The following is a 12,424-nucleotide window of genomic DNA, read 5'->3' on the forward strand; positions in this document are numbered from 1 at the left end:
CTATGTCCATACAGACAATCACATATACATACTAGTGATGCAGAAAGCATGAAGGCAACATTTGCCTATCAAGGACATAACTTACCAAACCTGTAACTTCTAGCTCAGAATTCCTTTCTAGTTGCGCAGTCAAGAAATGTCTGTGTAGGGGAGAAAATTCATGGAAGCACCGTCAAATCGCCTCCTCTCCCTGCTTCAGTCTAGCATGTACTTGACTATGTGTCCTCGCGCACACAATCTTATACACAAACATTCCTCCTCCGCATAAACACACACATCGTCACACAACCCCACGCTGCACTGCACGCTCATGCGTCACATCAAATTATCACTGCTGTGGGCAGGCGCGAGAGAGGGAAGACTACGCAGTATGTGACGTGGTCATAAGTGGGAAGGGGGAGGCAGGGAGCCCGAGGCAACCCGTTGTATGGTTTGCTTCTGGCAATTCAGAGGGAAGAAAAAAAAATGTGCATGCCACAGACAGAGCAGAGCAATACACAAACACAGACAGACCAGTCCAGGGTGGGAGGTATGATTCAGTTGTGTGTTTACACGAGATGTTGGTGGGTAGGTGAATGCGTGACTAGCAGGTAATCTAAGCCCTCTCAAGGTCCACCGTCCACGCAAAAACGTAGGAGGGGGCCGGTGCTGCCTGGTAAATTATGACCCCCCCCTCCTGTTCCGGGTCAAATGAGGGAAAGGAGAGAAAAAGATCAGAGAGGTTTTAGTGAAGCCAAAGTAGCAGTACAAAAGTACAAATATTTAACTATTATCATCATTGTCATAATTATCGTTGTTTCTGATATTGTCTTAATGGTGTGATAAGCACTTTCCTCACCAGTTTATAATTCTCTCCCACCTCTTATGAAATATATACTAGCAGTATCTTTAGCTATTTGGTGTTTAATGAGGCTACGCAGCAGGAGTAATACCTATAGTAGTTTACAGCGAGGCTTGCTGCCTGGCTATACTAAATTATATTTTGAAAACAATATCCATCCATTTGTTAGTTACGTGAATGTTGTCAGTCACTTAACTGTTGTACAGAGGTTGAGATCAACTGGAGTCAAATTCCCTGTTTGGCATGCACAAATTTGGTCAATAAAGCTGATTCTGATCCATCCATCCATCCATCCATCCATTTTCTGTACCTCTTGTCCCCACGGGGGTCACGGGCGTGCTGGAGCCTATCCCAGCAGTCATCGAGCAGTAGTAGGTGAGGGACACACCATGAACCAGTTGCCAACCAATGGCAGGGTGCATATATGTATACAATGCTCTCATTTCCCCTTTAGCGCACTGACACTTGGTGAACCTTTGTGGGAGGGCAGCGTAAAAAGCCTTTCGGGCCTATGTCACAATAGTGACACGGTGTTAGCTGGAGGCAAAAGAAGGGAAGCCAGTACTCAACAGTGCCACTTGTGTAAAAAAAAATGTCATCTTGTTGTGGTTTTCGTTGCCAAAATCGTAATAGCCGTGGCCGGGTGGTCTACCTGGCAGTCTCACCGGCGATGGTTGACTAACACAGTCAGTGGCGGACGCTGAGCTTTTTGGCTATGACACACAACCCCATGTTGGGCTGATAAGGAGCTGAAATCGTGCTGCTATTCTTGTCCGTTTAGCCGTAAGAAGCTAATTTAGCCTCGGCAAGCCGTATGAGCTAGCGGGAGCTAACTACAGTGTCTTTTTTGCTGTCTGACTCTGAGCTGTAAATTTAGCATTGCTATACATCTCTGAAAAGTATAACCAATCACCATCAGAATTAATATGCACATTCCTCCTATTTTCCACTTCAACTTGTAAAATAATTTTACAAATAGTCAGCGGAATAGTTCTGATTTTGTGAGGTGCCTGGTACATCCTCCTCTACTGTCCCTGTCGTTGACTTGGCATTACCAGAGACCGACCGCATGGCACAAAAGTCGTACTCAGATATTCACTGTTTTTCGCATTCATTCCTATCTAAACACGGTTGAAATATGCACTGGCTCAGTTTTGCTCCTCTTATTTATTGGGTTATTTGTTTATTATTTGTTCATCACTCATTTTATTTATTTATTTATTATTATTTAGTGTCTGTGCCTTCTTGTTTTTATATTGTGTCGTTTACTTGTATGTCTATCGTGCAATATGTCTCGTGGGATAGAGAAAACGTAATTTCGGTTTCTTTGTGTGTCTTGACATGTGAAGGAATTGACAATAAAGCTGACTTTAACTTTGACTTTTGTAGATTTTCAAGCGAGCGCGCTAGATCTTTTTACCTCCAGCTATCCCACGCCCCCAAAATGACGCCATATTGTTTCCTAACTCTAAAGGGGTCTCTTAGTCTGGCAAGTCTTTCTGCATTAAAGACAACCCTTCCCTCGCTCGATAAACACTTTGAGGTCCCTGTGAACGCTGAGGTAGCCACACGACTCAACTCGAGGGGAGAAGCGTATGCGCAGCCGTGCAATCAAATTTGTTTAGTATTTGCTGTGCCGTATTCTTCGTGGGTGGCGTCACTTTGGCAGCAAACAGGCCCGATTGCTGGTACATCTTTCACATTTGCTTTGACCCTTGCTTCATTCAAGTCCGCTTGCACTTGTATAAAAATGCGTCTCGACTACATTCAGATAGTATGAGTTGCTAGTTAATGTAATATTTTTGTTTGAAATGTGCATTTCCTAATTTATAACAATGCATAACATAACACACAGCACGTTTTTTCTAAATAAATAAATTAATTAATTACATTAAATTCTAAATAGTTAGCACGTCCGCCTCACAGTTCGGAGGGTGCGGGTTTGATTCCACCTCCGGCCCTCCATTAGTGGAATTTGCATGCTGTCCCCGTGCCTGCGTGGGTTTTCTTGGGGCACTCCGGTTTCCTCCCACATCCCAAAAACATGCATGGGAGGATGATTGAGCACTCCAAATTGCCCGTAGGTGTGAATGCGAGCACGGATGGTTGTTCGTCTCTGTGTGCCCTGCGATTGGTAAAAAGGTAAAGACCCAATGATTGTCACACACATATCTGGGTGTGGTGAAATTTGTCTCTGCATTTAACCCATCCCTGAAGGGAGCAGTGAGCAGCAGCGGAGCCGCGCCCGGGAATCATTTGGTGATCTAACCCCCCAATTCCAACCCTTAATGCTGAGTGCCAAGCAGGGAGGCAATGGGTCCCACTTTTATAGTCTTTGGTATGACCCGGCTGGGGTTTGAACCAACAACCTTCCAGTCTCAGGGCAGACACTCTACCACTAGGCCACTGAGCTGGCAACTGGTTCAGGCTGTCCCCCACCTACTGCCTGATGACGGCTGGGATAGGCTCCAGCACGCCCGCAACCCTGTGAGGACAAGCAATACAGAAAATAGAAGGGTGGATGGATGGATGTTTTTTAACCAGGAAACATTACCAAATAAAACAACTATAATCGGTTAATAAGCAGTAATAGAAAAAAGGTCTAATTTTTGACCAAAATAAGGTTGTTTTTAACACAGCATTTTTAAGGTGTATCACACGAGGGAGCTCGACAGGGACTCAGTGTCGAATTGCTCCTTTTTAATCTAGATAAGTGGTTCTTAACCTGGGTTCGATCGAACCCTAGGGGTTCGGTGAGTCCGTCTTAGGGGTTCGGCAGAGCCTCCACTGCAGCGGTCCGAACATACCTGATTTATTGTGTAAATTTGTGCTGACGCATATCTGAACTGGTCTCACAAAAGTAACAGAAGTCACACTGATTTGCAGGTATGTCATTTGTTATGAGTTCATGCATTGTGATGGTTTTGTTCTTTGAACAAGGTGATTTTATGAACAGCTCCTTTTGTGCACGAGTAAAAAACATCTGTCTTGAATTTGAAAATTTTTATTTTTCCCTAAAGAGGGGTTCGATGAATTTGCATATGAAACTGGTGGGGTTCAGTACCTCCAACAAGGTTAAGAACCACTGATCTAGACAGAACAGGACAATGCAAAGGACAATCTGTGATCTAACCCGTAATACGGTGACAGCAGTAATGGCCATTGTACACTAGGGCAGTGGTCCCCAACCTTTTTTGCGCCACGGACCGGTTACATGTCAGAAATATTTTCGCGGACCGGCATTTATATAAATAAATAATACATTTATATAAATAAATAAATAAATAAATAAATAAATAAATAATACATTTATAATAAATATATAAATACTAGGGGTGTAACGATTCATCGATACACATCGGTTAATCGATATAATGCTCTACAATTTATTGGCATTGATGCTAAACGTAAACATCGATTTATATCGCCGTGTTTGACCTCGGACATTAGACGCGACTTTATTTTGAAATCCAGTTTATTGTTGCTTGCTTGCTTCCTCTTTCCGGGAGCGGTGAGCGGCGTGTTGTGTTGTGAGCAGAGCAGGCACGTGAAAGGGGAGTCGACAACTAGTACGCGGCTCCTGGGCTGGTGCTATGGCTAGTGTCCAAAAAGACGAGGAAATTTGCTCCCCTTTAGGCTTCAAGTCATTCGTTTGGAAGCACTTTGGATTCCAAAGAAAAGATGGCTCAACGGGCAAGACACGTGCAGTTTGTAAATCCTGCCATGCCGTGATCAAATATTCAAATCTCTATATTTATATTTAAAGAAAAAACACGACATCAAAGTTCAGTGTTAAAATAAGCACTTGTAAGCACTACAATACTCTTGTAATTTCCTAAATAAAGAGTTTGCAGTACCTTGTTGATTTTGCGTATGAATTGTTATAAATCAGGATATTGTTCTATATTTTTTATTTAAAAACAATATATATCGATCGTAGAGCACTATATCGCAATGTATCGTGAATGAATCACAGCAGGCTTTAAGATATCGCCAAATATCGTATCGTGTATCTTTGTATCGATATGATATCGTATCGTGACAAAACCCGCGATTTACACCCCTAATAAATACGATGAAATAAAAGGATACGACTGACATAAAAATAAGTACAAATGACAAAAATAAAACTCACCATTACGTTGAATTAGTGGGAGCACTGAGTTTGTTTCTCAGAAACGAGCCGGTCCCATCTAGACGTAATCGGAGACAATGACACCCTAAGTGATTAAGGTTTGTCTTTTATTGCAGTTTTCAAAAGCCTTTTTTTTATATCCATGCTTTACTACCTACTAAAGGCAAAAACCTTTTATGCAATGATCTTTACATGTCATTTATATTACTTGACACAAACACTACATCCATCTGCTCCTGGTTCGGCCCCCCGGTCAAAATTTAGAACCCAATTCGGCCTGCAAGTCAGAAAGTTTGCCCACCCCTGGCTTAGACCAATGTTTCCCAACCTTTACTGAGCAAAGCTGTCCATTTTATATAATAATATCTCACAGCACAGCACACCACCCAAACAAAGATATCACACAAATACAAATACTGATGATGATCCTGTCTCAATAGTCAACAGTCAGAAAGGGCTTTGTTGAATTTCTGACAAATTGGGGAACTTCAGGGAATATTGAAATACTGAAATTTTCAAAACCATAAGAACGTAACACATCTGTAGCCTACATGTCTTACTTGGTATTGCAGAGACAATAGCGATCCCTAAACATGCTTCATGATGCCGTCATTGAAAATGCAGTCCAACCAACATATTTCGAGGAATGACGGAGTTTCAATGTATTCCACATCTTACAAGTAAATTATTAACTTAAAAAAATGTACGTTACAGTTTAGTAAGTCTTGTTGATATAGCCCCTACCTTTACGGTGAACCCTGCAAAAAGCACAGTATTTTCATCGTCATATTTTCCACCCAAGAATTGTAGGTTTAGTTTTCTTTGACTTCGCATCATCTTAAAGAGTTGCACCCTTTCGCGTCAAATGTTTCGCCAACGTTTATTCAGTTCAAAGGAGGTTTGTTAAGAGTTATTGGCATTTCAATTACATCATAATACCCAGGTTAAGCGTGAATCGACGTTAAGTTACTGGTGCTCAAGAAGACAACAGTCGCTAGAGTACCAAGAAACAAGAGAGGTTAAACTCACCGTCTTCAGCAGACCTAAGAAGGATTTACTTGAAGTAGGCAGGCGAAGTAGCTGCACGCGACATTCAACTGCTCCTGCTGGGACAAAATGTGCACCGCAACTAAAGCCTTTCTCTAAGCGCCACCTGAGACACGTAACACACACACCACATGTACAGGCACACGCCTACGCTTTCCCAATTTCTCACACCCACCACCCGGACAGGGAGACAAGTCAAACTCCACGAGATTCGAAAACAACTTCAGTTTCAGGCAGACCGTCGTTCTTACGATGTTGCCATTACAGCCAAACCTGGAACTAAATTATAGCAGATATTTGTAAGTAGTACAAATATAAGGTTAAATTACCTTTCCACCCTTTTATCAAATCACTGTAGATTCCTAATGTGCATTGTGCACAAGTAGATAATCTTGGATTTCCAGCAGTCAATAGTTTTTGTTTGTAGCGCCTCTAGGGGGTGCTAAACACGGTCAGAAATGTGAAGGCTCACCTGAACCGCTTCAGCATTACAGCACATATCAAAATGTGATTTGTTAAAACACATTACAAATATCTCATGTAACCATTATACAATCAAATCCCTGCTTACGTGTTTGTGCTGCGCTTGCTGTACCACTGAACACTTGCTCCACTATAAGTAAAATACAACTCGTTCACAGAACCTTTTTTTCAGATTAGGTGATACAATTTTTTAATGTTGTTCTTAAACTTTTAAAGTTCACATAAAATAAGTTACATTTACAATTACCTTAAATTATGTAGCCGAAATATTCACTCGATCATTTTTATTTCGCAACTCGTAGTGTTCTGCCCTCAGAATTGTTTTCTTGATGTTAGAATTGTTTGTGTACTTAAAACTGATTTATTTTATGTATACTTTATGCTAAGAAATGTTTTCTATGTAAGGAAGCATACACAAAGAGTTATTTGTCGTTCGGAAGCAAACTGGAAATTTTATTTTGAAAATTGCGCATATTTCCGTTGAAGCGGCTTGACATCTGATGAGTTACCGTTACTCGCGTCATTCACGCGAATCTTTCTCCTCTCCTTATGCTCACGGAATCAATGGCTGTAAGTTATCATTTTTTTTTTTTTTTTTTTTGGACCACCTTATTATTCTTTATAAGAAGAATACTAGAAGAAACAAAGTGTTTTTGTTGTTCAACTTGCAGTTTTACTCTTTGTGTTTTACACTGGACGGAAATATAGGGAGCGCGGTAACTGCGCCTCACGGCAAAATCACTTGCCAATCACTTGTTATCCACTTTACTCTTCGGATCACGGATTGCGGTTCTGACTCCACGAATGCCGCCGATTGCGGTTCTGACTCCCCGAATGGCGCCGATTGCCGTTCTGTTGACGGTGTGCACAGTTCTGTTTCCCCGTTTGCCGCTGTGTGCGGTTCAGACTCTGTTGCTGCCACCTTGGACTTGTCTTGTCTGGAGGCTCACGGTCAGAATTCTATCCGTGTCCGAGTGGACTTCTGTCTGTCTGTTTGCTGACCGTGAGTCTCTATCCCGTCTGTGTCTTCGTTTCCCCACCTGCCTCCCTTCCAACTCCCTTTCCCTTTAATAAACCCTGGTTCAAGCTGCATTTGGTCGCCCTGCTCCAATCGTTCCTGACAGCGAGCCCCACTTGACAGACATTTGCTTTCTGAAAAACACAAATGAATTTAACCCCTCAAAGACGAGTTCAAATCTGGGCTCCCGCTTCCTGCATAGAATTTCTCTCATTACAAAAAAACCCATCCTAGTTTCATTGAAGATGGCCTGTAGATGTGACTGTAAGTACACATCTGTATGTCCCTGTTGACTGGCAACCTGTCTAGCCTCGAGTCAACTGGGATCAGCTCTATAGAAAATGGATGCATGCATGATGGCAGCACATTTTACACCGTAGTCGTCGTTGTTGTTCAAGGGCAGCACGGTGGTGCACTCGTTAGCACGTCCGCCTCACAGTTAGGAGAATGCGAGTTCAATTCTACCTCCGGCCCTCCCTGTGTGGAGTTTGTATGTTCTCCCCGTTCCCGCATGGGTTTTCTCCGGCCACTTGGGTTTCCTCCCACATCCCCAAAACATGCATGGTAGGCTGATTGAGCACTCCAAATCGTCCCTAGGTGTGAGTATGGATGGTTGTTTGTTGTTCGTTCGTTGTTTCTGTGTGCCCTACAATTGGCTGGCAACCGGTTCAGGGTGTCACCAGCCTACTGCCCAATGACTGCTGGGATAGGCTCCAGCATCATACCAGTGAAGGAATGGGTTCAAAATACAAAAAGTCCTGCCTAGCTACAAAAACAGATATGCTCAAACCTCATTGAATAAAGTACATAAGCAGACAAGTATATTCACATATTAAATCAATGAGAAACATTTTAAGCATATAATTATACCTACACACCAAATCAATAATTTTTTTTGATAGGGGGTAATGACAAAGGTTTTTATAACTTTAGGATCTGATATTTATTTCTGAGCACTTTGAAATAACAAATGTTTATTTATTACCTGAATAGCTTAATGACCCTTAAGGAACTGTTTAATGCATGCCTGATGATTTTCTAAATCACGGACACTGCCAAAGTCGTCTAAAAATGTTCAGTACTTGATTATTTCTTATGTTCTGACTAATGCTAGACGCTAGTTTTCGATTACTACTGAACGTTCTGGACAGAGGGAAATATTTTGCCTAACAAAGAAAAGATATGGTTGGAAGCATGATTAAACTAAGAATATGATGACGTACGCAAGGACATGGAGTATCAAAAGAACAAACAAAAACATGGTAAATGGTGAGTACAAACTTTGCATAATAAGGGAACATTAATAAATTGATGTCAAAGCCAAAACCTCACATAATTCCGTACAAAAGGACAAAATTGAAAGAATGATGAATGGATGAGGTGCGACAGTGTATGTGCAAGAATGGAGGAGAATGTATACAGGAAGGTCACTTGGAGATAAAACCAGCAGGTGCCAGAGGGAGACAGCCAAGAACCCGGCCAAGGATGATCGTCAAGGCTGAAAGACGGAAAGGAAAACAGCAGCCGCCATACACATCGAATCGCCCGTAATCAGCACCCAACCCCACGGAACCAGCTCTCACCAAACCAGCACCCACTCCCATGGAATCAAACTCTCCTGCGAACTTGCCCCACCCCAAAGACTCATCACCCATCAAACTCGGCCCACACCGGCATGTGGAACTGAATATAAGCTGACCAAAGACCCTTGAACGTTGCCTTTTCTGAATGGAGACTTTCTGCTCTTGAGCATGGTCGCATGAAAGGCCCAGCGCTGTATTGTGCTTTCCTGAAAACAGAGCTTTCCTAACAAGAATTGTGATTGAACTCAACCAACCTGTGTAAGTCTAAATTTTGTTTCGGTGTCTTAGCCTTTTCCTAAAACTGAAGAAATAAAACGAGCACGCGGTGAGTAAATTGGATAACAGGTGATTCGCTATGGCTTTTGCCGTGAGGCGCGGATAGCGCGCTTCCCAAATTGTGGACCAAAAATCCAACACCAGATAAATAAAAGAAACATCAATCCATACATTTTCTGAACCGCTTATTCTCACGAGGGGCCCGGGAGTGCTGAATAATAGATTAAAATGGGAAACGATATGGGCAACATTATATTGAAGGAGTTCTGAATAGGTGTTTTGAGCCTGAGTTACTATTATGAAGGTCCTATAATTTACATGTTAAACACTTTTGACTAGATCAGTGTTCTCATATAGTGGGGCAGCCCCCCTCCCCTCCAGGGAGGCACATTCCGACACTGTGTGTGACCCCAGAGAACTCATGCAATGTCAAGGATGCATTGAGGAGAGCTGGGGTGTATGAAATATTTTCTTCCATCCATCCATACCGCTTGTCCCCACGGGGTTTGCTGGCATGCTGGAACCTATCCCAGCAGTAATCGGGCAGTAGGCGCGAGACACCCTGAACTAGTTGCCAGCCAATCGCAATATCTTCTTCATAGCAGAAAAAGCACTGCACTAGATGGAAGCAAAATGGGCATGCACTTGTGACATTTTTGGTGTTGGCTCAAAGGTTGGTAAGGACTAGAAGTTTCATGGCCCCATCTCCTGGATTGTCAACACTGACGGTAGTAAATAAAGTCAGTGACCCCTGGCCTAGAGTATACAGTGGACCCAGCCTGTTAGCGGGAAAGATGGGGGAGGGTAGTCCACAATTAGTAAAACTTCAAGTAAATTTGACGCCATTTAAACGCAATGAAGGAGGGGGTGGAGGTGCTGTGTATTTTGGGTGTCCTGGAATGCATTAAGTGAATTCCCATTGATTTCAGTGGAATAAGAAGTTTTGTGATACAAGTGTAGGAAGTGCAAAAACAGAAAAATATATACTCGAGTGCTAAAACATGAAAACAGATTTAAATACAGTAACATAGTATTAACAGTTTTTTTTACTTCCCAATATGTAAACAATCAAGTGATTACTGCACAGCATGAAAAAGCCAAAACTACAGTAGGCTAGAATGAACGCTGAAGACCAAAAAGATAATCAAAATGAGATAATGAGAAATGGCTCACCAAATGATAAATCAAATTAATCCACGTGCCCAAAAAATAGAGCAAATTAACCATCAACAGAAGCTGGATTATGTAGCGCTATCTGCAGACCGGCCACTGTTACTGCAACCGATAAAGCATCGGACTTTAATGATTGGTTTGGATTTTCAGCAGGGCTCTCAGAGACGCCAATCACAGCCCGCACCCACACTGCAGTCTCCTCAGCAAGACACGACAAACCGATGTCACATGCGCCACGCTTACTTTATTTTACAACACAAACCAATTTTATTTACAATATTTTGTACATGTGAAGGATAAGAGTCAGGGGATGTTTTTAGAGCTGACGAGACTTTTTGGGCCGGGAGGTGTGCTCTGCTGTTTTGCGTTTCAGTGACTGCGTGCCAGGTGCCTCTTCGGGGTGACTCTCAGTGAGGAGATAGAGCGCCGTAGGAGGGATGGGATCCTGCAGGCAGAGAAAACATGGTGAATCCCGACACATCAAAGTGTCCACAAGACACGGGAGTAGGCCCGTTGCCTTCTTTATATCATTACAATCTGACTAATATTTGTGTGAAGGCGAAGGCCTTCACACATATGTTATTCTACACCATTCTCTATTATTATTATTAGTGTGAAGGTGAAGACCTTCACACTATTGTTATTCCTGTCCTTTATTAGTGTGAAGGTGAAGACCTTCACACTATTGTTATTCCTGTCCTTTATTAGTGTGAAGGTGAAGACCTTCACACTATTGTTATTCCTGTCCTTTATTAGTGTGAAGGTGAAGACCTTCACACTATTGTTATTCCTGTCCTTTATTAGTGTGAAGGTGAAGACCTTCACACTATTGTTATTCCTGTCCTTTATTATTAGTGTGAAGGTGAAGACCTTCACACTATTGTTATTCCTGTCCTTTATTATTATTATTATTATTATTCAACTTATTCCGCTCACTTTTTCGGCGCTTAACTACTTCCACATACTTCAACCGATTCACTCCATTCCACTTTTCACTTATTCCAAATATTCATGGCAACACTGCTTAGATTTTTTTCCTTCCAAAAATTTTCCGTTTTCGCAAAATTCCCAAATTTACGGCGAATTTTGCCCCATTCATTCTTAATGGCAGATTCAACATTTCACATTTACGTTGTTCCAGTTTGAAATTCACATCATTCAACACATTCAAATCACATTGGGGACATTCCCAAACTTGCCAAATTCAACATTTTCACGTTTTCATCTTTTATTTTGAAATTCACACCCAATTCCTTTTTCCCTTTTCCCTTCTCATTTCTACATTTTTCAACCGATTCAACCCATTCCAACTTTCAACTGTTCATCTTTTCTCTACCTATTCCACAACTTCCCACTTACCAAAAACTTCACATCTTTTATTTTGAAATTCAACCAAAATTCTCTAAAATTTCCTTTTTTCTACTCTAATTTCTACATTTTTCAACCGATTCAACCCATTCCAACTTTCAACTGTTCATCATTTTTCTACCTATTCAAGAACTTCCAACTTACCAAAAACTTCACTTCTTTTATTTTGAAATTCACACCCAATTCCTTTTTCCCTTCTCATTTCTACATTTTTCAACCGATTCAACCCATTCCAACTTTCAACTCTTCATCATTTTTCTACCTATTCCACAACTTCCCACTTCCCAAAAACCTCACATCTTTTATTTTGAAATTCACACCCAATTCCTTTTTCCCTTCTCATTTCTACATTTTTCAACCGATTCATCCCATTCCAACTTTCAACTGTTTGTCTTTTGCCTACCTATTCCACAACTTCCCACTTCCCAAAAACTTCACATCTTTTATTTTGAAATTCACACCCAATTCCTTTTTCCCTTCTCATTTCTACATTTTTCAAC

At 41.6% G+C, this 12,424-nt stretch overlaps 2 protein-coding genes across 7 annotated transcripts in view; both read right to left on the bottom strand.

Moving 5' to 3' along the window:
* Window positions 1–6,441, bottom strand: part of LOC133151447 (serine-rich adhesin for platelets-like) — a 63,118-nt gene extending 56,677 nt beyond the window's left edge. Inside the window, exons 1-3 of one of the 6 annotated variants that reach the window (XM_061274486.1) lie at window positions 6,353–6,441; window positions 6,006–6,082; window positions 4,977–5,034 (exon numbers count right to left, since the gene is read on the bottom strand). The gene's annotated coding sequence lies outside the window, so the exon portion shown is untranslated. Of the gene's footprint in view, window positions 1–85; window positions 316–4,976; window positions 5,047–6,005; window positions 6,153–6,352 lie in introns of those variants that run through there. The other 5 variants (XM_061274488.1, XM_061274485.1, XM_061274489.1 and 2 more) reach the window with 5 other exon arrangements.
* A 4,339-nt stretch (window positions 6,442–10,780) lies between these two features.
* Window positions 10,781–12,424, bottom strand: part of LOC133151691 (DNA topoisomerase 2-binding protein 1-A-like) — a 51,768-nt gene continuing 50,124 nt past the window's right edge. The window contains exon 28 of the mRNA XM_061274933.1: window positions 10,781–11,001. Within this exon, the coding sequence (XP_061130917.1) occupies window positions 10,873–11,001 (129 nt within the window). The 3' untranslated portion in view covers window positions 10,781–10,872. The remainder of the gene's footprint in view (window positions 11,002–12,424) is intronic.

The sequence above is a fragment of the Syngnathus typhle genome, linkage group LG3 (genome assembly GCF_033458585.1).
Source record: "Syngnathus typhle isolate RoL2023-S1 ecotype Sweden linkage group LG3, RoL_Styp_1.0, whole genome shotgun sequence".
NCBI classification, from domain to species: domain Eukaryota; kingdom Metazoa; phylum Chordata; class Actinopteri; order Syngnathiformes; family Syngnathidae; genus Syngnathus; species Syngnathus typhle.